The 26,846-nt window shown below is 42.4% G+C and overlaps 1 protein-coding gene across 3 annotated transcripts; it reads right to left on the bottom strand.

Moving 5' to 3' along the window:
• Positions 1–12: 12 nt before the first annotated feature.
• grhl2b (grainyhead-like transcription factor 2b) lies at positions 13–25,144 on the bottom strand. Of its 3 annotated transcripts, XM_037093315.1 has the most exons (18): positions 25,014–25,144; positions 23,491–23,610; positions 21,671–21,796; positions 14,976–15,165; positions 14,178–14,245; positions 13,026–13,410; positions 11,720–11,778; positions 10,665–10,821; positions 10,461–10,572; positions 7,209–7,303; positions 4,630–4,788; positions 3,753–3,810; positions 3,474–3,613; positions 3,102–3,139; positions 2,866–2,957; positions 1,178–1,263; positions 1,002–1,066; positions 15–902 (listed from the first exon to the last, which is right to left on the bottom strand). In XM_037093315.1, the coding sequence occupies exons 4-18, from the start codon at positions 15,039–15,041 to the stop codon at positions 788–790; spliced, it is 1,695 nt and encodes a 564-aa protein (XP_036949210.1). In that variant the 5' UTR covers positions 15,042–15,165; positions 21,671–21,796; positions 23,491–23,610; positions 25,014–25,144; the 3' UTR covers positions 15–787. The 3 variants fall into 3 exon arrangements, with proteins under 3 accessions (XP_036949207.1, XP_036949210.1, XP_036949209.1); XM_037093312.1 differs by lacking the exons at positions 21,671–21,796; positions 23,491–23,610; positions 25,014–25,144 and adding an exon at positions 17,037–17,533 and having other exon boundaries at positions 13–902; XM_037093314.1 differs by lacking the exons at positions 21,671–21,796; positions 23,491–23,610; positions 25,014–25,144 and adding an exon at positions 17,781–17,943 and having other exon boundaries at positions 788–902.
• Between the last annotated feature and the right edge of the window lie 1,702 nt (positions 25,145–26,846).

Below are 26,846 nucleotides of genomic sequence, written 5' to 3'. Positions count from 1 at the left end.
TGCAGTCATTTTTTTAACAACACGTTTCTGTTTGTATCTTTATTCATTTTTTTCAACATAGCCAGAGAACTACACAACAACCAAGTGCCATAATAATAAGGTCCCACTTTGGCTATTTGTTGACATGGGAAGAGTATGTCATGGCTGAAAATCAGAGATAATCCATTTAAATACTCCTTGAGTACTCTTTAAGAGGTGGACTATGAAAAAAAAAGTCACTGAAATGTAAAGTACTTGAAATTCATGGATACATTGCTAAAGAAATGTCAAAAAATTGTCATTAAAAGGCATTAATAAATAATAACACATCTAACAATAAAACAAAGGCTGGCATGCAAGAGAAGCTGCTAAGTTACTGAGGACCGACTAATTCAAGCTACAGCTACATACAGTATGTACATCAGGGCTTCCACACTCCTGATGAGTTATTTGGCAAAAACACGGCACTGTACAGAATATAAGCATTAGTATTTTACACAATATAAATCATGGAGGACATGTACAAGTAAATATAACCAGTTCATAAAAAACACATCCTATGATGTCCACTTTTTTATTTGGTGTCCTTTTCCGTCACAGAACGTCCCAACTTGCTTCATGGTGTAACAGTGTCAGAGAAGGATCAGGTGTGTCGACGTTGACCTCGGCGCGTCCACCAACGGACCGTCTCCAATACTGTCAGTCAGCTTATGAACCAATCAATAGCAGCCTCGTAGATTTTTCAGCCAACCGGCGGTCACAGTTCTGGTCTCTACCTGCAAAGCCCTTCGGGTCGGCCGGCGAGCCGTCAGATCTCCGTCAGCGTGATCTTGTAGGCGTCCGCATAGCTCTCGATGTTGAGGATGAAGGTGTCTTCGTTGGAGTAATGCTCGATGATGTTGTCGTCCATGTTCACCAGGATCCTGATGCGAGAGACACTCGAAAGTTCAATTACATGCAAAGCAAACCAAAGCACGAGGCTCAAAATAAAATGAAAAGCTGCAGCCTGCCTCCTCACTCACCCTTTTTTACTTTTCTTGTACACTTTGGCCACCCTCTCTGTGGGCACGCCGTACTTCTCCGATATCTACAAATGAGATATGACATTACCTTGTGAACAGGTGCCCTGCCGAAAACGACTTGCGCTTTCAGACTCTATTCTTCTGTTGTGATCAGGAAAAAAAAAGCATCAACTCACAGCGTCCATCAGGCCTCTGAGCGTGGGAGACTTCAGCATCAGGGCGTCAAACACCTCGTCCGTCTCCTTTCTCACGTACAACAGCACTGCGGAGAGAAAGGGAAGAATGAAGCTTCACGTGTGAGCTGCAGTGTTTAGCTTGGTTTTTATATGTTTACTTGCATCTGGGGAAATAAGCTTTTTATTTCTTTGAATTTGCGGGTCATTACACCTATACGGTCTAGCAAGGAATTATGAGAAACATCATCTGCAGAGACTATCAGCAGCCATTTTGAAAGTCCTTTTCCAGTCTGTCTTTTATCAAAACATCAGAAATGGCAACAGTCTTCGTTTCCAGCATCTCAGTTGTGAGGTTCTCCTTTATTATATGAAATATCTTCTGTTTTTTTTTTGTTTTGTTTTGTTTTTTTAGACAAAGCAAGCACTTTGAAGACATCACCTTGGGATATTTTTGAAATTTTATAAAACAAGGAATTCATCAGTTAATCATAGAAACAGTCTTAACTTCCATGGCAGGGAGCCCCCAGCTAAGAAAGATTGAATGACATGATCTAAAGCCACTAAACGGACCACAACACAACAATGACAACTGACATAATGCGATTAAAATAAAAAACAAAGATTTGCACATCAAGTCCTGAAAAACAGGACATACAAATAGAAAACTGACAGTAACAGGAAAATGTGAACAATGCTGACCAGGGAGTCTGCAAAAGTTCACAGTATTAAATTGAAAGAATATTGCAACCAAGCCTCGTTTGTTAATCACTGTTTCAGTGGCCACAAATTAACTTTCACCCTCAAATTTTACACCTATGGGACCATGACTTTAAAGTAGAGTCATGGTCCCATAGGTGTAAAATTTCAAAAAAAAACTGAAATTTAAAAAACTGTTTCAGTGGCCACAAATTAACTTTCACCCTCAAATTTTACACCTATGGGACCATGACTTTAAAGTAGAGTTCAATTGAATTCGAACATCTACAGTTATGAGGGACAAACTATCCCTTTTCAGTCCAAAGCTGTTGAATGGATCTTGAATGAGATTATTCTGCTCAACAATCAACAGATTAGTTGATAGGGGAAAACAGAGATTGAGTTCCTGAAAAATTCAATTAGCGAAAACTGATCTACAGTCAGATATTCATCATTATTCTCATTTTCCCGAGTCATCAGAAAGTTTGTCTGTAGTGTAGTTTGTGTTCCACTTTCACATGAGGTAGGAACATGTTTTTCTCTGATCATTAAGACGTGTCGTCGACCATTGGTTTGGCATTATGGCCAACGCCATCTTGTTTTTTTAGAGCTGAAGTGATCATATTTAGATGAGAGGGTGGAGCTGGGGAGCTACTCTACGCCGACTGGATCTGAATGAGACCCCTGGGGTGCTTGGTGGCAGCATCTTGACGGTCACAAGGTAGCCTCGCCCTAAAGCATACCCTGCTTTTTCGTCTTAACATCTCGTTGCATTGATGAAGACTTGATACGAGTGACTGAGGCCATTATCTTTTCAGGGAACTGTTTCGTGAGTTATTAAATCAAGTGAGAAGTTGGGCCGTTTTCTCATAAGCTTACATACAGTTAGGCTTCTCTTGGACCCAGTGGAGTCACCCCTTATGCTGGCCAAGACCCACCCAAGCCGTGACTGTTATTTGTGAAGCATTTAGTGCGCAGCCGCCATCTTGTACCTCTCTTGTGCGTCTCCTCTTTGATCTGTTTGTGAGGTGACGGGCACAGGTCCTCGTCCGACGGCCTGAACATCCTCTTCACCAGCACGCTTCTGAAAACACAGCAATGCGTGTCATACACATATGCGCCGCGTTTGCATGTGCGGTGACATGCGCTTCCTCCTCTCCGTGTGATGCTGCTTTGGATTTGCATTCTCTGTATTTGTATGAGCCGATGGAAATGAAAACACACTCACCCTTCTCTCTCCATCTCCTCCGTGTTGAAGGTGAACACCTGGAAATGGAGTGTCGAGTATTCACGTGAGTTTAAGGCTCTTGTGCACAAACAACAGAGCAGCAATACAACAAATACAAATACTTGATTTTGATTAAAAAATACTGCATTCAACTTCTACCTCAGTGTTGAAGTATCATCCTCAAAACATGCTTAATCTGCATAAAAATGGCTGCTGTGACTGATATATTTATCAAATATTAAATGATATAAATTAATACTGATGTAAGAACTTTACTGTTGTAGCTGTTCAAGGTACAGCTGGTTTAAATCACTTTAAACACTTCGACCTGTCAGCAGACGGAGACTAGTCTCTTGTGTGAAGGTGACCTACCTGTCCGGCCCTCTGCAGGTTGCCGAAGTGAACGTCGGGGATAAAGAGAACAGGCTGAGCCTCCAGGTCGGTCATGGTCTTGAAATAGGTGGTGTCGGACTTCTTGGGAGCCGTTATCACGCCGACGCCTCCATCTTTCCCTGAACAAAAAAAAATAAAAAAAAAATAGAATTCTAACAAAAAGATGCATTCCACGTGATTTCATATTAACGACAGGACTGTTGGCCTGCCTGGATCCGCAAGATCCGTATCTAATCTTGAGGCTGAGATGGCTCAAACCTTTTGACTTCTTGCGGAACAGTTTTCTCTCTTCATCCCTTATCTTCCTCTCCGCTCCCTGAGAAAGAAGCAACGGACAAAAACATGGTTTAATGAAAAAGTGAAAAGGTTTTTGTTTTTTGCTTTTTTGGGCATCTCGCCCAACTGAACCACAAGGTTTCTGTTTCTGGAAGGCAAAGACTCAACTTTCGGGAAAACCAAATGTGAACCTCTCACTCGAAAGCCGTTTCTTTCCCCCTTGCGCGCTGTTGTGTTTTTTTTTATCACTCAGGTGTGTCTGCAGGCTCAGTGTGCAGGTGAGGCCACTAGAGGGAGGACTGATGTCATGATTTAACTCTCTTGCTCCACCTAACCGCTGCTACTGTCCTGTCAAAACACACTTCCTGTCACCTGTTTATAAAACAGACAGTTGCATTTACACTAAATGGTAAAGATTCCAATGACAAAAATAAAAAAGCCTTACTAAATAAAACTTTTCTCACATGGACCCAGAAGATAAATCAGACAGCATCAGTGTTATTTCCAATCAGGTGTCACTGAGGAGGACACATCAAGTGCAACATCTGGTGAAGCTTCATGCAATAACAACTACTGTCAAAGACATCGTCATAAATGCAGCTGCAGTTGAACTTTTATGTCTAATGCAATTCATTTCATTCACTTACAAACTGTAGTTCATGTGTTTGACAATGAATGAAGCAGCGTTCCTTTTATGATTCTTGTGTTTGATTTATAAATGTATCTATGTCATCTTCTTGCAATGCGCCTTCGTACACATTTGTTGTTCTTTAATGTGCTCTAGAAATAACCGAACACATTTCTGCACCTGAACTGGGTATAAATCGCTCCTTGCTGACGGACAGGCACGATTCCTCACCTTGTCACAGAAGACCTTGATCTGCGAGTAGGCCCTGTGCAGCGGCTTGTTGCTGCGGTTGTTGTAGCTGTACGTGTCGATCTGGATCATCAGAGGAAGACCCTTGACCCCCTTCTGAGAGGAGAAGTCTGTACTCAGACAGTTGACCGTGATGAAGATCTGCCAAGCACACAGAGGAGGATTTGACCTTGACTTAAACAGTTGTGAATCTTGACATCGTGGCAATTTTCTCCAGAGGAACAGGCCGAAGTATTGACGAGCACAGATAGAGCCTCGTCCCTGAACCCGCTGTTTTGAAAGTTTTGAAAAAAACATTCTGCATCTCAATCCCGGGCTCCGTTCAATGAACATTCATATTTCATTTGCCCCCCTGCCCCCCCCAAAAAAGGCACGGTTTAAATTCTAAACGTCTCCAGTGAGAGCCATGAATTATCCAGAGACAGAGATTATCTCCGGAGGCTGTTGTGAGCTGTCTCTTAAATGCTGTGAGAAACACAAACAAAATTCCTTTTGGCAGAGGTTTCAGATATCTCTAAATCCCCGCAGATAGAAATCAAAACTACATGTAACTGCATGACAACACAGCACTCAGGATTAGTGAGAAGCTTGTTTCTTTTTTTTTTGGTTATGTGGGCAACGGGAACCTCTGATTACAGTAACTGGCAGCCACTGCTAACATGCGTTTATTTGTGTATCTGTGTATTTAGAACGTTTAAGCATTAATTGCAAATCAAGATACGTTTGCATTAAAAATCACACATGTGGGTCTGTAAACCTGCAAAACTAAATTAAGCGTGCAGGGTCCTCTTTCCCCGTATTTGTTTTTTACGACCGTCTTGAACTTTGGCATTGTGTCACGAGTGGAGTGATCATCTTAAAGACTCGTATCATTTTCAGTAGTTACGACTCATTTAACCCCATTAAAGTGAGCCCTTTAACTCATGCCAAGAACATGTGGGAAGACGATCCGGGCTCAGAAATCACTGGTGATGAATGAGAGCACATGATTGGCCGACAGAAATGACGATTTCAGTGCAACTGTACCATTTTACAGCAGGGACCGCTGTTTGTTCCCGTCAGATTAAAGGAATTCTGATGCGCCAAATGTAATTATTTTTTCCCGCTGTAACTATCGACTCGAGCTGCGTGGTGTGCCACTTAAATCTAAAACTGGCACAACCCAGCAAAATCATGACAACTATGAGTGTATAGTAATTTTTTATATTATTTCAAGTTATTTGTAACCGCTTTGTACTCATCACCAGAACCTGTGTAACTCTTTACTCCACATGCTGCCGAGTAACGGTCAACAAAACTGGGACCCTGCTGTCAATGCAACAATTCAAACCGACGGCAGGTAAATAACATTTTCACCAGACTTTTCCAAAAGGAGTAAAAAAAACTGTTAGCGTTGTTCTATAGATCACTTTTTGCACTGTATATCTCACAGGTTTGGAACTGTCTTCCTCTGAAGTACAGAACTTCTACTGTATATTCAGAACTCTGGTTTAATTGTCTGAGCCACATTATGTGCCCTTTACTGAAGAATGATTTCATATACTGCAAATTGAGGATCAGTTACATCAATCCCTGAGAGTCGGACACTCCCATTTACTTGGCAGGTTAACAGGTTATTCAAGAAGTTGTACTACTTTTCCTGCATTCCTGAGACCTTTTTGTTAGCCAACATTAACAAATCTGCCTAAAAATAAATCTAATCTACCTATTCAGGTACTAACTTTAAGTCTTTTATGTTTCCTTTGTAAAGGAAGAGGACATTTTGAACAAGTTATTCACTTCCTCACTGGACCTACAACAAGAGGAGCATGTGCGTTTATCTACCTGGGCATTACACCTGTTCCTGATATATTGCGGTTCAATAGTCACACAGATTGGGCGAATGACAGAGAATAAAATGCAAAGAGGGAAAGAGTCAATATTGGCCCAGAGAAGTGTGCTTGGATTTCCTCCAGCAACGTCTTTTGTCCCCGGGCAGCCATTACAACGAGAGAGCCACATAACACACACACAAGCAGAAGACTGACTCTCACACACACACACGTACACACACAGTCAGTCGCATTCACACAGAAATGAGGGCAAAACAAACAACAGAGGGTGGGGACGGGGATTGGTGTGTGTTGGCCCTCGGGGGGCCTCTGGAGTTCAAACAGTGATGTGGCTCCGTTTAAGGAGTGGCCACAAAGGACTGCGGCGCACAAAGACAAAGAAGACAAACAGAGCAAAAGCACACAAGACCGAACATCAGTTTTATAGTCGAAAAAACACGCCAGTCGGCGCAAAGCGAAGCTGCCTTTTGATTCTTGTGACACAGCGTCGGGGATTCAATTCAGCGCCTGCATCGCTGTCGAAAGCCGGTTGATTTCTCAAGCGAGCTCCGTTTGTTTGCCAATTCTTGAATCAGAAAAAAAAAAAAAACCTGTCCCACTGCTTTTTTGACATCTACAACATGCCTACAGCCAGAGTAAATATAGTGGAAGGGTTCTGGGAAAATTACAGTGACATTTATGACCCGCAACATGAAAAAACAGGGACTGCAATTTGTGTTTTTTTTGTACCTTGGCCTCTTCGTTCACGTCCCAGGTGAAGGAGATGGCGTTGTAGGCGATTTCTTCGATGTTGCCAATGGTGTTGAAGCTCTCCTTGTAATCCGCTGTGAGGACAGACAGGGATGGTTTATTTACGCCAATCCGCCTCGAACAAAATGCAACTCCAGCAATAAAAAAAAAGCATGCTCAAAAGCTGTCCCAGCATGAGTGAGAGTTGAGTCTAGACATAACCACAGTTTACTTAGATTTTCCTGTGACTAAAAACATGTTATCTTATGTCTGCTCTCAGCGAAGAATTGGTCAATAAATGAACATAAGTAGGTAGCTATTGCTCATTAAGATAAGCAATCAAATGGCACGCTTCAGTTTTATAAGATATCTACCTTATCTGTTACGGCAAACAAACTCTGAGTGGCTTCAAAGGCAGCAGGAGGAAAACACAGGAGGCTATCTGGCTCTGAGAGCCGTATTAAAAGCCAGTCAGGTGACGCATCGGCTGGCTATTGTCGACCCGTGTGACCAGAAACTGGAGGGACTTTAAATGTAGGGTACAATGGTATGCTGCGTGGAGAATTTAAATGCAGAATTGTCTTAGTCTGACAAACTTAGCCTGACGAACTTCAGTGCGTAATGAATAAAACCACACTCGTGTGAACCGGGATGGGATTTGCAGACCAAGAAAAATACAGAATGATGGCAGGCTTAGGGTTGCGGAAACAGAACTATTTCGTCCAATCAAAAGTATTTACGGTCGTTCAGGGCAGACACCCTGGAAGACCGGGTGAAAAGACGTCTGTCATAAAAACGATGGGGGCAGGAAAGGGAAGATTAATGCTTTACATCTCTCTTCTGGAAAACACTCACAGGGATGCACTCGGTCGTTTTGCGTGAAAAGCGGCGGAAATAGTCGAGAATAAAAAAAATGGTCGAGACAGAAAGTGACAGAAAGTGACATGACGAAGCACGCTGGCCGCTTCAACCTGTGAGTCACCCTTTGGGTTTTTCAGCTATAAAAATGTGTATTAGTCAGTCCGCATAACAGACGTCGATGGGATGACACAGACGCAACTTGAGCTGAAAGTCGTTGGAGATGCAGCTCATCCTACGACAACCTGTCTAGCGGATGGTCAAATCCCAAAGAACCACCCCCTCCCTTCTTTAGTCACCTACTCCATCATCCTAACCGCCAGTAGAACGTCACTTCCTGTTTTCTTTTCAGCAGGTGCACAAAACGGCAGGGCAGGCAGCAACATGCTTGTCAGCCAGTCTCTCCCCCCCACCTCTGTTCGAATAACCCCAGTCAAATGGTCCACTCTGTGACGCAGCCCCGGGGGCACGGTGAACTCCCCGCCCTCCTTCTCAACAATCCCTCCAACGCTATTCAAATCAGCACTGTGGTCAGCTTCAGGTTACAGGGATGCATCCAGCTACAGGCCGACCCGGCTCAGGGGAGCAGGGTGGAGGGGCCTGTCATTTGACCTACTGAGCTGTTCCGAGTGGAGATTCTCCACCTTAAAGCACCTTCCTGCACTCTCCCATAGAGTAGAGTAGCTTCTCAAATACTACTAATACTTTGTGATCCGGACTGTTGGTTGGACAATACGCGCGCATTTTTCAGGCATCCTCATTTGGAGCCTGTCTTGAGGAACTTTGTTTGTACACACCGAAAGCGTGCATGCATCTCTGTGTGTACACCTGCATGTGTCAGTGTGATGGAAAAAAATATCTGTGTGTCAAGCTGTAGATGCACACTATCTATCAATAGCGTGGCGCATACACACAAAGAACAACACAACCTCTGGCAAATGCAAAACTGGATGCTGAAAGTGAATGAGAGAAGATAATGCATGTTCTCTGAACAGGATCTGTAAACAGGCAGCTTCAGAGTCATGTTATCTATCAAAAAGACAACAGCAATGGTTCGACTCCAGAGTCAATTTATCTGCAGTAGCTTTATTCTAAAATTCAGATAATAAAGGGGTAGTCCGCGACACATAGCCAGCATTTAAAGGTAGTTCCAAATATACAGGCGACCACAAACCAACAGGGTAGCCAACAACTGCTACTATTATTTTGGCCGCGTCTGTTTTCTGTGGTTGGGCTGATTGGACGATGGCATGTGTCACATTAGAGGTGCCGTAGGCTGAAATTGTTGGCGTTTGCGACGCAAGAGAGAAAATCAAAAGAAGTTTGCTGCTGCTCCACATGCTAACGTCTCCATGCCCTCCAGAAATTGTATTACAAAATTCCTCCAGGCATGAAGTTTGGATGGAAGTACTTAAGATTAGATGTAAGAAGCATATCTAAATGTTTCAACCCCTCTAAAATGTATATGGCATGGTCAGCCCCCCCCCCCAAATCTCGCCTAACACTTGAAACCCAAGACACGCTGTTTCTTTCTTCTGCGGGCCACTGCTAGTGCTCTTCTCTCAATCATGTCACTGTTATTTTTGTTATCTTGGCTTAGCTTCCTCAGTATAGCTAGCCAGCCGACATAAAGACGCGTGTGAACTGTACGCTGATTCGTCTCGGTTCTTGTCAGTGTAGGCATTCTAAATTGGGCAAGAATTACTTTCAACAGACCAAAACCAGCCGAGGTAACAGTGCGGCTGGCATTCCTCTCCCTGTCCCAACAGGCTGTGTATAGGCGTGTGTGTATGTGAGAGTGTCGCCCATCCACACGAAGTCTCCCACATACCTCTGAATATCTGCCTGGTTAGCAGGCCCGAGCATGTCAAACGCAAACCGCCTACAAGCTTCTCACACACTGACTCAACGAGGCATAGAAACGCTCGGTTTAAATTCAAATCCATCAACAGAAAAAAAAAAAAAAACAGCAGACGAGAGGTCAGAAGTCTTAGGATGCCTCGGATCGGTGGGAAACGCTGCCAGAGAGAGAAAGTTCGTCTTGTTTTGTTTCTCTCACAGCTGTGCTTTTCTCAATCTCGCAGGCAATGTCGAGGAGATTAGAGGATTTATGTTGTGTGTCCCTGCAACACCTAGACATTAAGAGATTCAGGTGTGTGTGTGTGTGTCGGTGTGTGTGTGTGTGTGGTGGGCAGCTGAACAGCTTCAGGCAGACAGTTGGGTGGGGGCTTGTTTGCTCTCAGTTTGGTCATGCCTTGTTTTTTAGCCGAGCACATTCCAGCACTTAACATAAATCTGTCATTGTCTCCTTGTTCGCGTGTTTTGATTCATTCACTGGAGGAATTCGCCGTCATTCACACATAAACACGGAGAAAGTCTTGGAGGAGGTCTTACCGATGTCTAAGACTCTCTGTTTGGCCGTGTGCTGCCGAGAGTGCCAGTACTTCCAGTATTTGAGCTGCTCGTCTCGGTTCTTGTCCTCGCTGAACACCACCATGATCACGCTCTGAGAGGGAGAACCTCAATCAAATGATGCTCAAGTTTTCAGAACACATCCGGCCAGTCTGAGGCCATAGAAAAGTGAATTGATCGGCTCACCCGGACTTTGCTGATGGGATGACGGAGGCGTTTGTTGGCGCTGAGCTCGTTGAGCGTCACAGCGTAGAACTGGCCCTTGTTCAGGTAGGTCATCGGCCCCTCGCCCTGCTTCTGCCGCAAAGAGCGAGTGGCGTCCAGTGTGTACTGGAAGCTGTCGCTGCACGCACATAGAGAATGATACGTGATTGAACATGACAAGGTGGGATGAGGGTACATCGACACACAGTCTTGCATTGTGTCAGTATTTTGAATTCAAAACTACACATATTCAATATTAGAACAGAAACATTAGATTAGAAGTCAATGGACGATCTTCAAACAGATATTTCTTAGGGATGCTACACAGGAGGCCTATACCGATGTCCATGATACTTCAAATCATACTAAGGACCGACACCTTCACACAGAGACTTTTCAAGGACGCCTGTGTTTAGCCTCAGTCTGCCTATTTGCCTATTTAGATATAAGCATCTGCTAAATGTGCTAATGTTAGTATAAACAGATCAGCTATTGATCCTACGCTAATAATAGCTAAAACCAATGCGGAGTTACATATCTAAAATCTATCAAATAGACATATAAACGATCAATAAACAAAATGAATAAATTAACAAAACTGTTTATGACAATGGGAAGCCATCTTAAAGCAACATTACGCAGGAATTGCCAATTTGGCCTCCCTGCCCACATGCTCGTAGTAAAGGACAGTCCCCAAATCTGCTCAAGCTCAAATCTGAGGCTGCTCTCTAAGTAGTTTTCTGATAAATAACAAATACAGCAGCTTCTCATCAACCTGAGGCTTAAATCAACTATGTCTGGCTAGTCACACCCACCGGGTGTGGGTGGGACTAGCCAGACATAGTTAAGCTGAGCACAACCCACTTTAGGTTTAGGCCCTGCGCATCCCAGATACAATTAATGATAAATATAATTCAGTTGGTTGAACGGATACAGACAATGGACAATAATCAAAATTACTCCACCCTATCAAACTGCTTACATTAATCAACTGTGCATAATAACGTGTAAACTAACTGATTGCTTCTGCGACTTACACTCCCTCCTGGTGAAATAAGAAGTCCTCTGTAGGCAGAGAGGCGGGTGTGTGGTACTTCTGTCGAGAACACACAGAAAGGGGAAATTATATGGGCACACTGAAAAGTTCATTTAGCCTGTGAGGAACTGGCAAAACAATGCTGTAAATATCAGAGAAAGAGACACTATTGTCATAAATAACGATCAGAGTGACAAACGCAGAGAAACGACTCAACGAACACCTGTAGATTCCCGTTCAGGTAATGAACCTTTGTGAACCTCTGTGAATCATATTTAAAAGTCTGTCTGTCTTCACCAGCACATTTCACAACAACTCCACCCATGCGTGAGCTGTCAGACAACATCGGCACGTGATGATCAGTTCCTCGCGCTGTCATTCTCAATTCTGGTGTCTAAAAAAAAAACCGCCAGAATGTGCCTGATCATTCACTCAGCTGTGGTTTGGACCGTGTTTGCAGGATAGTAATTGTATACTGACAGCGAAATTGCAAGTTTTTCCAGTTTCTCTTAAGCCTGCGAATGAGTCTTGACAGCAGTAGTTACTGCTCATTTTTGAGGGAAAAACCCCAAATTTACTGAGACCAACGTTATTGAGATCTACGTTTTGATTGTCATCTGTAGGAATGAAAGAAAATCAACATGTTTTGCAAAGACACTCAACTGTAACAGTGTATTTCAGGGTAACATTTCTGGCTTTTAACAGTCTACTAGTGACCATGTAATCATGATCAGTCCAATAAAGTTGGTTTTCTAAAAGTTGAGGTAAAGCCCTTAGAATGTTAAACTGACAAGTTTAATGGACTTACGGTGAACACCATTTTGTGCAAATCAAATATGCTGTCATCGCCTTCAATCAATCGATTCATCTCGTGACTAGAGCTGCGACGATTAGTCAAATAATCGATTAGCTGATCAAAAGAAAATCAGTTGCCAACTACTTTTATACCAAATTTATCGTTTAACTTGTTTTCCAAGCTAAAATGTCAAATATCTGCCTGTTCTAGCTCTTAAATGTCAGGATTCATTGCTTAATTTATGACAGTGAATGATGAGTTTCGGGGGTTTTGTTTGCTGCGCGAACGAAGCAATTTATGTGCGTCACTTCGGGCTCTGTTGATGACTGCGATTATTCATGAAAATAAAGACCAGGTTAATCAATAACGACAATAATCATCAGTTGCAGCCCTATTCAAGAGTCCTTGATCTATCTCGTCACTCCTCCAGGTTGTGAACATCCACGTTAGACTTTATTTTCCCTTTATTGTAAGAACGGTGTCTGTTTCAGAGTCGGGCGTCTTGTCTCACCCCGTCTCTCTCCTCCTCGTAGGGGCTGTCCGGCGGACTCTGCTGGTCCTCCTTCACATACGAGCTGTGACTGACGGCGGTCACCTCGTACGGACTCTGTTCGTAGACCACCCTCGCAGACTCCTCTCCCTCCATCCTGTAGTGAAGCCCCGCCCCCGCCATGAAGACGGGCGCGTACATCTCGGCCTTCACCACGGCCACAGCCGGCACGCCTCCCTCCCCTGACGCCACCCCTGCACCAGCGGAGCTGATGAACTGCTCCCGTTTGGCCTCCTGCTGCTCTGTGTTCAGCGACAGGTTGACGGGAACAGATTTGAGGACCTGAACGCGGTTGTCCACGGTCTCTACCTCGCTTTGGCTGCTGGAGTTGCTCTGCAACGTAGATCTGCACAAAAAGACGGTTGAGATAAGAGTCAGGATGTTTTTCTACACCTTCTTTTTAATACACTTTGATGAACGTCACTCACATGAATAGCACTTGAGTTAAATGTCTCAATGTATCTGATAATAAATGTACTCAAGTATCAAAGGTACAAGTAAAATCAACAAACTTAGTGTAGAGGAAGTATAAAGTTGTTTTTTTTAAAAAAAAAAGGAAATACTCAAGTGCCTTAGTACTTGCATATACAATGTGAGTTACATTCCATCACTGTTGGTGAGTAACACTGAACGCAAACACAACTTTTGTTCAGTTAGAAGAAAGCTCCACGGAACGCCTTCAGTTATTTCAAAATTGACTATGTCTAAAAACCTTTTAACACCTGCTTTTATTTACAGATCCGCACTCAGATGCAAACAGGTGTTGGCGCCAGCTAATACAGGTGAGAAAACGCAGGCAGCAGGTGAAAAACAAATGTTTATCAAGGGGGGTTTATCAATCTTCGTTTTCTCGTGAGATCTTTTTGCATTTTCTCCTCTCGCCGTGGGATTCAACAGGTTTACACTGGCTGCGGTTCTCTGTGTGTGCTTCCTTCACTCGGAGCTCGTCTGTGACATCTACACATGCGCGCTAGAAGAGCCAGTCACACGTCTCACGATCCTCAGCACACATCTTAATTATGTAATGCCATTTTTTGTTTCAGCTTTTAGACAAACTGTTTTTGTCTGCCTCTCTCTGTCTGTACAAACACAGAGACACCCAAATCCACCGACCTCTTCTCCTGCTCCTCTGTCATTTCAATGATTTTGGGGACCGGCAGGAGCCTCTTCTCTTTGGGCACCTGGAAGAAAAAAAAAGATGTGTTATATTGTTCGATATCATTCAGCAGGCGAGCTGTGGCTTTCAACATCACTTGGTATTTCTTCTGTTTTGTTGTTTTTTTTATCTCGAAGACATAACACAACCCCCATTCCCCCAAAAAGTAAAGACACTGTTCCTCTTCTCTTGCACAATGAGTGTATATTTACAAAAAACACGTAGAAGTTTGAGGATTCATTTTCTCCCCGTTGTTCTGCATCAAACTGAATAAAGGTTGGAAAGGACTGCAAATCATCGTTTTCTCTTTTATCGTGCAGCATCACAGCCGTTTCGGATCTCGAGGGGTGCAGAAATTCTCCACCATTTATCACGTTTGATGAAATTAGAAAACAGCTGTTTACCATTTTAGAAGGTTATTAGAGTTAGAGTGGGGCGAAATGACTGTGCTTTGTTCAATTATAATGTTGGAATTGCGCCCAGATCGATAATAATGACTTTAAGTCTAAATAATGCCCTTTTGAATGATAAAAAAAATATGGTATTAAATTAATTTCCTGTACTTCTTGTTCCTCTTTTCGTTCCTCTAAAGAGACAGCAAATAGCTTGGCTGCACAATCGTAGTTTAAAACCCTTTATTCTCTTATGAAAAATAGACGCTGATTACTTTTCTATCCCTCTCCGAATGGATTCATCGACTGGTTGTTGCAGCTCCATTCATGACTGAAAATGACAGAGCCTGTGTTTTTCCAGACCTTGTAGTAGTCGTAGAGCAGCCCCAGGGCGTTGGCGCTGTCCTCGTCCCCGTTGATGCTCATCATGGCCTTGGTGGCCGCCGTCAGCGGGTTCTCCAGGTACGACCTCCATGCCTCGTCCTCGCTGGTGTAGGCACGCCGCACCGCTGGGTAGGAGCTCTCGTTGGGGACGACCACCACCAGGCGCTTACTGGCGGACACACACAAACAGTTGAATTCAAGACATTACACAAATTAAGGGGCTGGTTTGCTTCATAAACGCTCAATTGTGATCAACTTCCTCAACTTTCTACTACCTAAAATGTTTTTCTTTAGGATTACTGACTAATACAGTAAGAAATCTGAAGTTGAAACTTTAAGATCTGGTCATTTTTCAAGATAAACAGAAGAGAAAATCAACAGATTGACTGATAATAGAATATTGATGCTTCAGCACTTTTCGTGCCCTCCCGGCTTGTGTGTGCACATGGGTTTGTCTCTGTACTCTGTAGGCCCACTTAAGTCGAGATCACAGACCAGTTAAACACACAGTGTTGTCACAACATCTCTTTGAACCCAGCCAATCACAGGAGAGTCGCTGAATGTGTCAACGTGCACTTAGAAGACGTTGTACAGCGCCCGGGGTCAGCCACACCTTCTTGAAGTACTGTGTTAGCCTCGTAAAAGTTCATTTTCCCCCCCCATTTGTGTTCATCTGTTTGTGGTCGCAATAATATGAGGGCTGCGACTAACGATTATCTTAATTGTCAATTACTCTGTTTGTGTATTAAGATATTCCCTTTACTGTCACAGGGGAGTAAAGAAACCAGGAAAAATTCACATTTAAGAGGCTGGAATAAGATCATTTTTCCTATTTTATCTTTAAAAAATGACTCAAACTGATGAACAGAATTTCAAAACAGATGACAATTAATGTAACAGTTGACTAATCCATTAATTATTGTACCTGAGTCTTACTGTTCATTTGTAATTAATCAGTATCAACAGGAAAATTCAGCATTTTACGTGTTCTACTGTGGTTTCCCTGAGAAGCGCTAACTCCTCGTGCGAGATCCACCTGCCAAACTAAACAAACACATGTTGGTCCCGCCTCTAATCGGTGATGTCACACTGACGTCAACCCTCATCGAAGAAGACGACACGCAGCCACAATGACGCTGTTTCACCATGTAACGCCTCAGTGACGTTTGAGTCTTTTTCCAGCTTTGGCGGAATGTTGTTCAAGTCACTTCATTAGTTATCACTTCAGCTGTGAATCAAACTGATTTTACTTTTACTGATCTTCCATGTATGACTTATTCTGGTCACTTCTCGATGCAGGTTTGGAAGAGGTTCATGATCTGCTCGCCTCTGCTGGAGCTTTACAAAATATTCCCACTTTGCATTGTATTATTGGTGGGAAGTTGTCGTTTACACACTGCAGAGCGACGGAAAAACCTGCTTCAAGCAACCACATTTAGACACTAAAGGTGCTTTGTTTAAATACAAACAACTGTGTTGAGGCCACAAATACTACAACTTAGCCACAGCTGATAACAATAATAATAACAATAGTAACTTTGAAAATAATGAGTGATCGTGCCCTTTTTCAATTAAAAACACAGGTCAGTGGCATCAGTAATTCTGTGTGTCAGTCACACAGCTGCAATAAGATAATTAAAAGTTATTTCCAAATTCAGTTAATTTAATTATGAACAGGATCTGGTCCAACTAAAGCACATTATGACACATCAGGCAGTGATATTTAGGGATTCTCTGTCAGAAGTATAACAACCATAACTAATAAATGATACAGTTAGAGTTAACTGAACTTGAGTTAAAGCTTGTTTCACTTTTAAAATAACAAATAAATGCTTTTTGAAAAGTTTTTTAAGCAAATTGTTTATTGTGACGTCTGTAAATAGTTAATAAAGACCGAGTAGTTCATCTCTTCACATTATGATAGCTATCATAAAGTTGTTTTAAACATTTGCAGTGCTTCATTAATAGTTTATAAAGCATTTTGTTGTTTGTTAACAGTGGAATCACTATTATGCAAAGTTGAATTATTTGTAAAGTTACCATTTCTTAATGATGGTTGTCATACAGTGATAAAGTGTTGCCCTGATATCAAAAATGAAGAAGATTCTCAAAGTAATTTAAAAAATAATCAGTGAAATGCTGCTCTGGCTGCTTGGACTGTAAAAACAATACTATAATTTTGTCGTTAATGTAATTAAATTAGCTTCTGATGATGCAAAAAAAAACAAAACAAAACAAAAAAACCCCAACAACAACAACTCAAAAATAAACACACACAACACACACACACACACACACAGGAGGCCAACAGGCAACACAAACTGTCCTCATTGACAACAGGCACATCCATCGCACACTGCGTGAGGCCGAACGTATGACAAATGCAGTGCAGAAGTAAAGCTAACAGTCTATTTTCAGGAAGAAAAAAAACGACAAAGTGTTTATAAAATCCAGTCGTTGGACATTTGAGGCTTTTTTCCCCCCCATCAGTCAAAAATGGCGAATTGAGCTCTAACGAAATCTACGGCGCCAAGTTGACTTCACAACTTCTACCTCCAAGAAAAAAATAAATACATAAAAAATACATTTGACATCACTCCCAAAAGTAACACAAGCAAAAGACTGACAACCTCTATCTCCGTCTGTGGTCACACATGAACTCCAAATGTATTTTAATGAAAGATTTAAAGAAAGACGAAAAAAAGGAGAACACATGAATAGTCAAGTGTTCTCTGCTTCAAGCTGTAACCATCAGAGATCCTCTCCGCCGGCTCGATCACTTACTTGTCTGTCTCCTGTGACATATTTTTGCTTCCTCTACGATTCTTCCTTGTGAAACTGGACTTTCAAGTCGGAGCAGGTAATAGAGTGAGCGAGCTGCCAGAAGTTGGGCTACAGGTAAGTCGACTTTTCTCGCCCCGCTTCTTTTCTCCCAGCCTCCCTCCCTCTCTCTCCCCCCCCCCTCTCCCTCTCCCTCTCTCTTTCTATCTCTCCACCTGGCAGGCAGGTGAAACCTCTTTTGTCCCCGGCAGCCAATAACCTTCTCTCTGCTCGTCTTGTGCTCGCTTTGCACGCAGATTATGACACAAACAAACACATCCTACTGCCGCGCATTATCATATTTGCCTTGGCTTGCTTTAATGGCAGCGGGTCAACTTGTTAGCCGAAATTCTTTCACTGGGAAAAGGGATTGAAGGGCGAGGGCGAGTCTGCCGCCGATTGGCTGCCGCGAGCGCGAGGCCGGGCTCGGATTGGCTAGTGGAGGCACAGAGGGCGGGTAGGGGCCCAGCTCACCTGCGAGGAAGCGGAGAAGACGGCTGTGAGGGCACCATAATGACAGAGAACGGGGGAAACTCGGGCACTTACTCAGGTTTTACCCGCAGAAAACATACCTGGCCGTAGTAAATAAGATTTGTTTTTTTAAAAATAAGGGATGTATGAATGCAATAATTTGACTGGCTGCACACGCCCTCATGTTTTCTTCTGACTTACCCCCCCATCAAAAATGTCCTAATGACTCGCCCGTGTGTGTTTCAGGTACTCCGGGGGCAGACAGAAGGCAGGGAGGAGCCCTGTCATTAGCTGATACAATGCCATTGTCCCCCTTAATGAACCCATTGTGTAAAGGAGAGCCCAGTGTTTGGGATTACCCTGCCAGAACAAACAATGTATGTGTGTGTCTGTCTGTCTATGTGTGTGTGTGTGTCTCACACAATGCTGGAGTGCTGCAGAACAATTTGTGACCACTGATCCTAAGTGCTCCTTTTTCTTCCTTTTTGTGTTGCGATCATTGTCGGTAATAGTTGGATGATTGATACATAGAGGACTTTATTGATCCCAAACAGCATAAAGACATCTTAGCTGGCATAAGCAATGCAAAAATAAATGTAAAAAAAAAACAACACGAATTTAAACAACAAATTTTGTTGTTGCTATGGATGTGATCAGTGTTTGTTCATCTTCAGGAGCTTTTCACCACACTTGCTTGTTCATAAAGTAACTATCAATCAACTCAGTTCAGTTCAGCAATATAATGACTAAAAACACTACAAAACTAAGTAAAGGGGAAATTTTCGATTATTTTGATTTTTGCTACTTTATACTTCTACTCCACTGCGCTTCAGAGGCAAATGTACTTTTTATTCTACATTTGTTTAAGAGTAGTAGTTACTACTGATTTTTTAAGATTGAGATTTTAAATAGAAATGATCATTTTATGAAAAATATGTATTGTTAAAGATTAAACCAGTTGTTTTCAAACGTTTTGGCTGTGTAGTTAGAGTTGTCATGTTTTGGATGTTGAGTTACAAAAGAGATATATTTTTTTATTAGCTCATAAAATCTGAAACATAATGACTGAAATTAAACCGTCTGATAAGTTTGTAGGGGAAATGTCTCTTTGAAGGTGCAACATGTAAGAAATACGGTTGAAAACATTCACAATTTTGCAAAATGTGTCAACAGAATGTAAAGGAATAACAGTTTTGACGTCAGACAAAATGACGTCTACGTACTGTGTTGTGAGGTATATTTTACATGCTAACCAGTTAGCCTCGTCCTGGTTCAAAACATCACTTCCTCGTTGCTATGAGCTACCTGTCTGCACTGCTAGCTGCATGGCTAACTGAGCTAGCTCACTAACAGCAGCTACTGTAGGCAGTTAGTGGTTACTCTGGTGATATGCTGCCCCCTACTTATTTTGAGTATGAATTCAACAGGTGACCAGTTATTTCATATTGCACACTTAAGTAGACATCCCCCCTCTTAACCTCTTAAAATGAGTGTTCACAACTCAAAGAGTGAGTAAGTAGTCAAATTTGATTTATATTGCACTTTTCTTTTGAACATTTCTGAGGGAAACAACATACAGGTTTAAACAACTTGTTTCACCACTGCTGCATTTCACAGAGTCACACACAAATGATGAAGAAAAGACAAACAGCGCTGCAACGATGACTCGGGCGCGATAACCAAACTGGCTCGTCTTACGAACACGTTTGCATGACAAAATGTGGAGGCTTTTGCTTATGAAAGCCTGCAGGGGTTGTTGTATGGAAATCTGAAAATTACGTTTCAGATTCAGTTAAACTGTCAGTGGTGATGTGTGTGAGTGTGTGTGTGCGCGCGCGTGTGTGTATGTGAGGAACAAGCATGTGTTTGCGTGTCCTGTTGATGATCACTATCCTCCCTTGTCTAATTTGTTTTACTGAACACCTGGGCCTTTGCTGAGCTGTGTGTGTGTGTGTGTGTGTGTGTTTAAATGGAATTGCTAGATAAATACAGGTGGAGTCCTTTTCACCCAACAACACACAGAGACAGAGAGATGAACAGCAGCATGACAAACAAGAACAACCAAAAACCTCATTTAAAGTACGAGGGGAACACTAGATGAATAGTTGGTGCATTCAAAGCATAATTCTATTCGACTTTATTGCGACTTCTTCCCATGAACAAGGATGAATTAATGAGTGAGTCTAGTGGACACAGGCCCAGAGGGTCACTGGGTCTTTACCTAGAACATCCATTTGAAATGGTCTATTTTAAATCAAAAAGACACAAAAGTCACATGCAAACACCCGCAATGAGACACTCCAAGAGATGCAAACCTACTACAAAGATGCAAGAGAGGCTCAAAACTCCAACAGAGACACAAGACTACTGTAAAAAGTCACAAAACAACAGCAAAGGGATTCAAAAATACCACCAAGAGATCCAAAACTACTATTAAGATGAAAAACTACTCTCATCTACATACACCTACTCTCAGAGACACAAATGTGCCACAAACACACAAGAGATACAAAACTACCACAGAGAGATGCAGAAATGCCACAAAGAGATACAAAACAACCACAAAGACATGCAAAACTACCACAAAGAGATTCAGAATAATCACAGCAAGATACAAAACTACCTCACAGAGCTGCAGAACTGGCACAAAGAGATTCCAAACTATCACCAAGAGATAAAACTACGACAAACATATGCAAGAATGCAAATTAAAGATACACAACCTCCACCACGAAATATGAAACTACATCAGAGAGATGCTAAACTACCACAAAGGGATGCAGATCTAGCACAAAGAGAAGCAAAAGAACCACAAAATGATTCCAAATTGTCACAAAGAGATAGAAACTACCACAAAGAGATGCAAAACTACCAACTAAAAGATACAAAACTACCCCCAAAAAATGCAAAACCACCCACAAAGAGATGCAAACCTGGACTCTAAACAATTGTGAATGACTTGGCTGTAAGGGGGGTTCTCGGGGGGTTCTACGTGTCTGTGCCCAGGGGGGCATTGTCTCCACGTCTGTCCATGTCAACGAATCATTAACTCTACTCTAAACAAGGTGAGACGTATGTCTGGCTCGAATTAATCAAAATAATGGTTTTGTATAAGCGTATCTGTACCCTTCCCTCCATGACTTCTCCCAGCTGGAATGTCTGCCATGGGGAAGTATGACAGATGAAATAGGGTGAGGGCTACCGTACAAGCTGCCACAAGCAGGCATGGGCAAGACTGGAAAGTCAGGGGCCAAGAGCCACAGAATACCTAGCTGTGTGTGTGTGTGTGTGTGTGTGTGTGTGTGTGTGTGTGTGTGTGTGTGTGTGTGTGTGTGTGTGTGTGTCCCACACTGTGAGAGAGGTGAAAGATGTATCCTACATACCAGGAGTTTTTTTGCAGGGAGAAGCAGCTTGTCTGGACTTGGCCAGGATTAGGTGTCTGAGTCTACCTGTGCAGAGTGCAGAGGCTCACAGCTGTGGCAGAGAGGCGGAGAGCTGTGGGGGATGTGCTGTCCTCCAGATGGACAGCAAGCATGGAGGAAGAGGAGGATGAACAGAGATGAAGCACAATTTAGTAGATTAGCATGTCATTAGCAGGTAGATAACATGTAGGTGCCCACCTCCTCATACAGATAGATGATAAATGAATATGTAAAAAACAGTGTAAAGTTCTTAATAAAGGGTTGAAATAGACCACGAGACACATCTTAACTCTTCTAGAGGGATGAACAAGATATTTCTGCATTTTGTTGATATGGTGATGCTGTTTTGACACAGGATTCTCATCATGTCCAATACTCAACAAACCGTTTCGTAAACCCTCGCGTCCTCCACTTGCACTCCTTTTCCAGTCGTTTTTTTTTTTTCCGAGATGTTTCCCTCAATTTGTCACCTGTCATCTCTGCTCAATTAATATCAGCAATCAGGGACATTTCAGGGCATTTGTTGACAACCAAAAGAGGTGTCAAAGGTGTAAAGGTCTTCAGCATTTTCCCGTCACCTCTTCAAATGAAACAATCACAGGAGAAAGAAGTGTCCCATTTTCTCTCGATATGCTCATAAGTAAAGACAGGCCACATTTCAAGGGTTCCGGATATCCTGAAATAATGGGTTTTGCGGAGTATCATACCACCAACATGACTATATTTTTCACTTCCTTACAGATTCTGGATTTAGATTTACACCTCAGTTCCTCCTTTAATAGCATAAACTGAGTACGCAAAATGCTTACAGACAATGTCATCTCTTTTCCACCAACCTCGTATTGTCTAAATCGGAAATTCCACAATATGTGTGTTAAAACTTCACTTCTGAATCTATGCTTTTGACTCAAATTCGCCAACAGTCACAGTTGGTCCAGACATCAGAGAGCTGCTGCTGTCCGTGAGCTTAGCGAGTGCTGTCGCCACTTTCACAATCAGCCTCTGTCCGACCGGCTTATGTGGGCCGACCGACAACAGGCCTCACCTCTCCTTCAGTTGCACTACGTGTGTGTGTGTGTGTGTGTGTGTGTGTGTGTGGAGGTAAGAAATTAACTATTTTTTCCCCCCCGAAGGCATGGTTTGCCCACCTGATATGATTTCTTGGGGCATATCAGCATCACTTTTAAAAGATAAGATCACTCAATTATGAAAATTCAGTCATTATCTGCTCACCCCCATGCTGATGGAAAGCCAGGTGAAGTTTCGTAGTCACGACATGCTATATTTGAAAAGACGTTCTTTGCTTTTTAAGCCAGAGTCCCGCTACTGTTAGCTTGTTAGCTCAGTTAGACGTGCAGCTAGCCGGACTGCTGGGTGAGCGCTGGTTTTTACGGCGCTTGCACGGCTGGTAGAAAGAGTTTTTCAGGCCTGTAGCTAGCTTGTTAGCATGCTAACCTCAACAGATGTTTCCTAGACACAAAACACAGATAGTTTAACATAAAGGCAGTTATTTCGTCACCCTCTGTTAATAGTTTATGTTCCTTTTTGAATGTTTTCTGCGAATATTCTTACATATTGCACCTTTAAAACAATTGGAACCATCTATCTTTCTAACAAGCGCTTAGTGTGTACCCTTACGTTTGGCTGTAACCTTTTCTTTACCCACACACACTACAAAAGCATCTCTGTTAAATGTTTCAACAAACCTTGTGCATGTGTGTGTTACTTATGACAATCACAACTCGTGTCAGGAGTCTTTAAGAGGCCGCAGTGAAAGTTACCAGCATGTGGATGTGTTGTGACTTTGTCACGCCCTGTGTACAGTCTGACTGGTCCAGCAACATTGTGGCATGTCATGGTGGTTCAGCAGCAGCAGCAGTAGTAGTGGACTGTGGCAAAACCTGTTGGTTTGGAAAAAAAAAGGGAAAGCGTGAGGAGGACAGCAGGGAGAGGAAGTGGCCAATGGGGAAGATGAAATCAAACTTCCTCTTCCCTCAACAGCCTCCAGAGCAACAAGGAGGGCACACTCACCCTCTGACAGACAGCCCCTGCCTCCCTGTGTGTGTGTGTGTGTGTGTGTGTGTGTGTGTGTGTGTGAAGGTTTGTTTGTTTAATGTGCCTGAAATGCATCTTAAGAAGAAATCTTTCTTGACCCTGGCTTGACCCCCCACCCAATATGTGGTCATGCAGTGGGAAATATAAAAAAATAAATATATATATATATATATATATATATATATATATATATATATATATATATATATATATATATATATATATATATAAAAACAGAACAAAAAAAACCTTAACCGAGAGTAAACCTGAAAACCCTCAGAGCAGGCGGAAAGGAACCGAATGAGGAAAAGAAATCTCAGGCTGTCTGCGGCAAACCCCTGCTTATTCATACGCACAATGGACGGCCAGATGATATTCTCCTCCGCCATTGAGAAGCTGACACCTGGAAGATTTGCTTTCACACAGGCCCTAAGGCTGGACAACCTCGCCCCAAACCCATGCTAGCAAGTTCCTGCACAACAACCTCCAGGCTGGGGGCGGTGGTGGGGGGGGAACTTGAGCAATGTGTGGCTTTGTGTCATTTTTTTTTTCTCCCCCTGCTTTCTTTTACTTTTTGCCCCTCTTCTGAAAGCATAATCACACCCTTCTCTCTTGAGAGATATTTCAACAAAAGACTGAAAGCATTTGTGTTTTTTCTTATGATGGGGGGGGGGAGGGGGCAAGCAGGAAGGCAGAGATGGGACACAATAGCTGGCTGAGGACTTTTCTCACAATGATAAAATTTCTCTTAAGACGGTCGTGACACCCAACTGTCGGCACCATCTCAGACAGGAACGAGCATTGTGGGTAAAAATCGGCACACAAACCAGCCGCTTGCTGACTTATCCTTTCCAATAAATATCAAATAAGTCATTTATGATTCTATAGGATTAACGCAACCCACAGCTAGACTGACAAACCATGATGTAACGACTTTCTTTATAGGCTGATTGATATTTTGGTGCACAATGTTCCGTCCGGGTTTCCATCATGTGCTAACTGGAGTTGCACTTTATTTACATATTAGCTGAATTTAGTCAAATGCTGACCGGAGGAGAACAGCTTCATTGTTTCCCACGCGTTGGCAAAAACCGCAGTCGCAGATAGAGGAGATACACATCTAATTTTGGTCCCATGATACAAATGATCTGTCTGTCGTGTCTGCTCGGGTCAGTCTGCAGGTGTGTTTGTACGGCCGTGATTACAAACAAAAGTCAATAAATGCAAAACAAACCAAAGCAGGACATACTGGACTGTGCAGCAAGTCTTGAATTTCAGATGTTAAATTTGATATTTTAGCTCTTTTAGTGTTACAGTCATTATCATTGCTTGAAGTGTGTCAGCCCTCGTGTTGTGTTCAAGGTGTCGAGGGTTTGTTGGAGAGCTCACGGAGGCGACACAATGTCGATGCGCTCACAGCAAGATTTAACCCTGATGGTGACACTGATGGTGGTGACACCCACCCACACACACACACACACACACACACACACACACACACACACACACACACACACACACACACACACACACCTGCCCCCTAGTGTTACCTTGAGGGAACAGCAATACTAAACATGGTGATACCAAAGTGTTTGGAAGTGCATACCCTAAATACAAAACCTCTTCTACTGGCGGTCGGTGGGACAAATGTTTCTTAATGGGCTTATTTTCTCATTCTTTAGTTGGCACGACAACACAATGTTAGCCCAGGCTGTTTAAGCAGGGGGAATTTATGATAAAACAGTCTCACAATTTATTTCTAAGATTAAAAGTGAGCATTTTTCCTGGTCCTTTGAAAATGTAATGTTTCTTTTTTTTTGTTTTTTTACTATTAACTAGTAAACAAAGCAGAGACATAAAACAAATAAAAGATCATTCAAAGCTTTACATGTTGGAAAGAGGAAATCTAAAAGTCCAGCCCAATGAGACTTTACTTTCGGCCCCTCTAACACAGCACTAATGAAACTTCTAACTCTACACTAATAAAGACTGGTAAATGTGTATCTTTAAATTAAATGAAATATCAAATGTTAGTCATAAAGCTCAGCAAATAATCGGACAAAACAAAGAAAACTTCTGCTCATGAGCTCTTTTCTACAGACTACGCGTAGATAATTAAAAGCCTCTCCAGGTAATTTGAATTGCAGCGTCTACACCTGTCTGGACTGATACAAGGCCTACACTACTACACAAAGGTGATCAAACCTTTGCAGTGAGACTTGGAATGACCTGCTTATCTCATCAACTTTTTAAAAACAGCTTTTCACTGATTTTATTTGCCTTGTGACATCTTGTTTTGGGCCAACAGTAGCTGGGTCCGTGGGGACTTGATATGGGATCGGTGGCTGATTCAAGGCTGGCACAGATGAGTACTGAGAACTGCCTGGATGCCCTTAAGTAAGGCAACAGATCCCCATCTGGACAGCATCCTCGCTTTAACGCTATACATTTACACAAGTGTAGGTCCTGCTTGTGTGTGTGTTTGTGTGTGTGTTTTGGGTCTGTCTGTGTGCTAAAAAATAGAAATTCTCAACAACAACCAAAAATGGATTCATAACTTATGATTTATTCGTCTTTTACTCTTTGTGGTTAGTTTATATGGCTCCCTAGCTTGTTTTATTCGCTTTGTGTTTTATTCCATTCTGTAAAACTCTTCTGTTTGTAAGTTTGAAGTTTAATGTTATTAGGATCTTACCCCTGTGACAAGTGAGACGTGTATGCATAATGCACACTAAAATTTGATGTTTTATAGAAACTTAATTGTGAGCACATTGAAAAAAGGCATATTATTTGGCACAAAGTCCCATTCTTTTTCTTAAAAGCTGAAATGTGTGAATGCTCCCAGCACAAAGAACTTGACTGCAAAAGGTCTTTAATCAAACAAATCATGAATATTTACCAGGCAGAGGATAGTGGAAGCAGTGGAAAGTGTCCAGGTTTGGGGTCTTCATGAATCATTGAATGAAAAAAAAAAAAAGAAGAGGAAGAAGTATTTCAAGAATTGATATGGTTTGACTAAAGTTCACGTCAATGTGCACTAACCAAACTCTTCCACGTGAGGGCAACATCACCAGCATCTGCA

Source organism: Acanthopagrus latus, chromosome 3 (assembly GCF_904848185.1).
Source record: "Acanthopagrus latus isolate v.2019 chromosome 3, fAcaLat1.1, whole genome shotgun sequence".
Classification (NCBI taxonomy): Eukaryota; Metazoa; Chordata; class Actinopteri; order Spariformes; family Sparidae; genus Acanthopagrus; species Acanthopagrus latus.
This window is presented reverse-complemented; position numbering and strand designations above follow the sequence as displayed.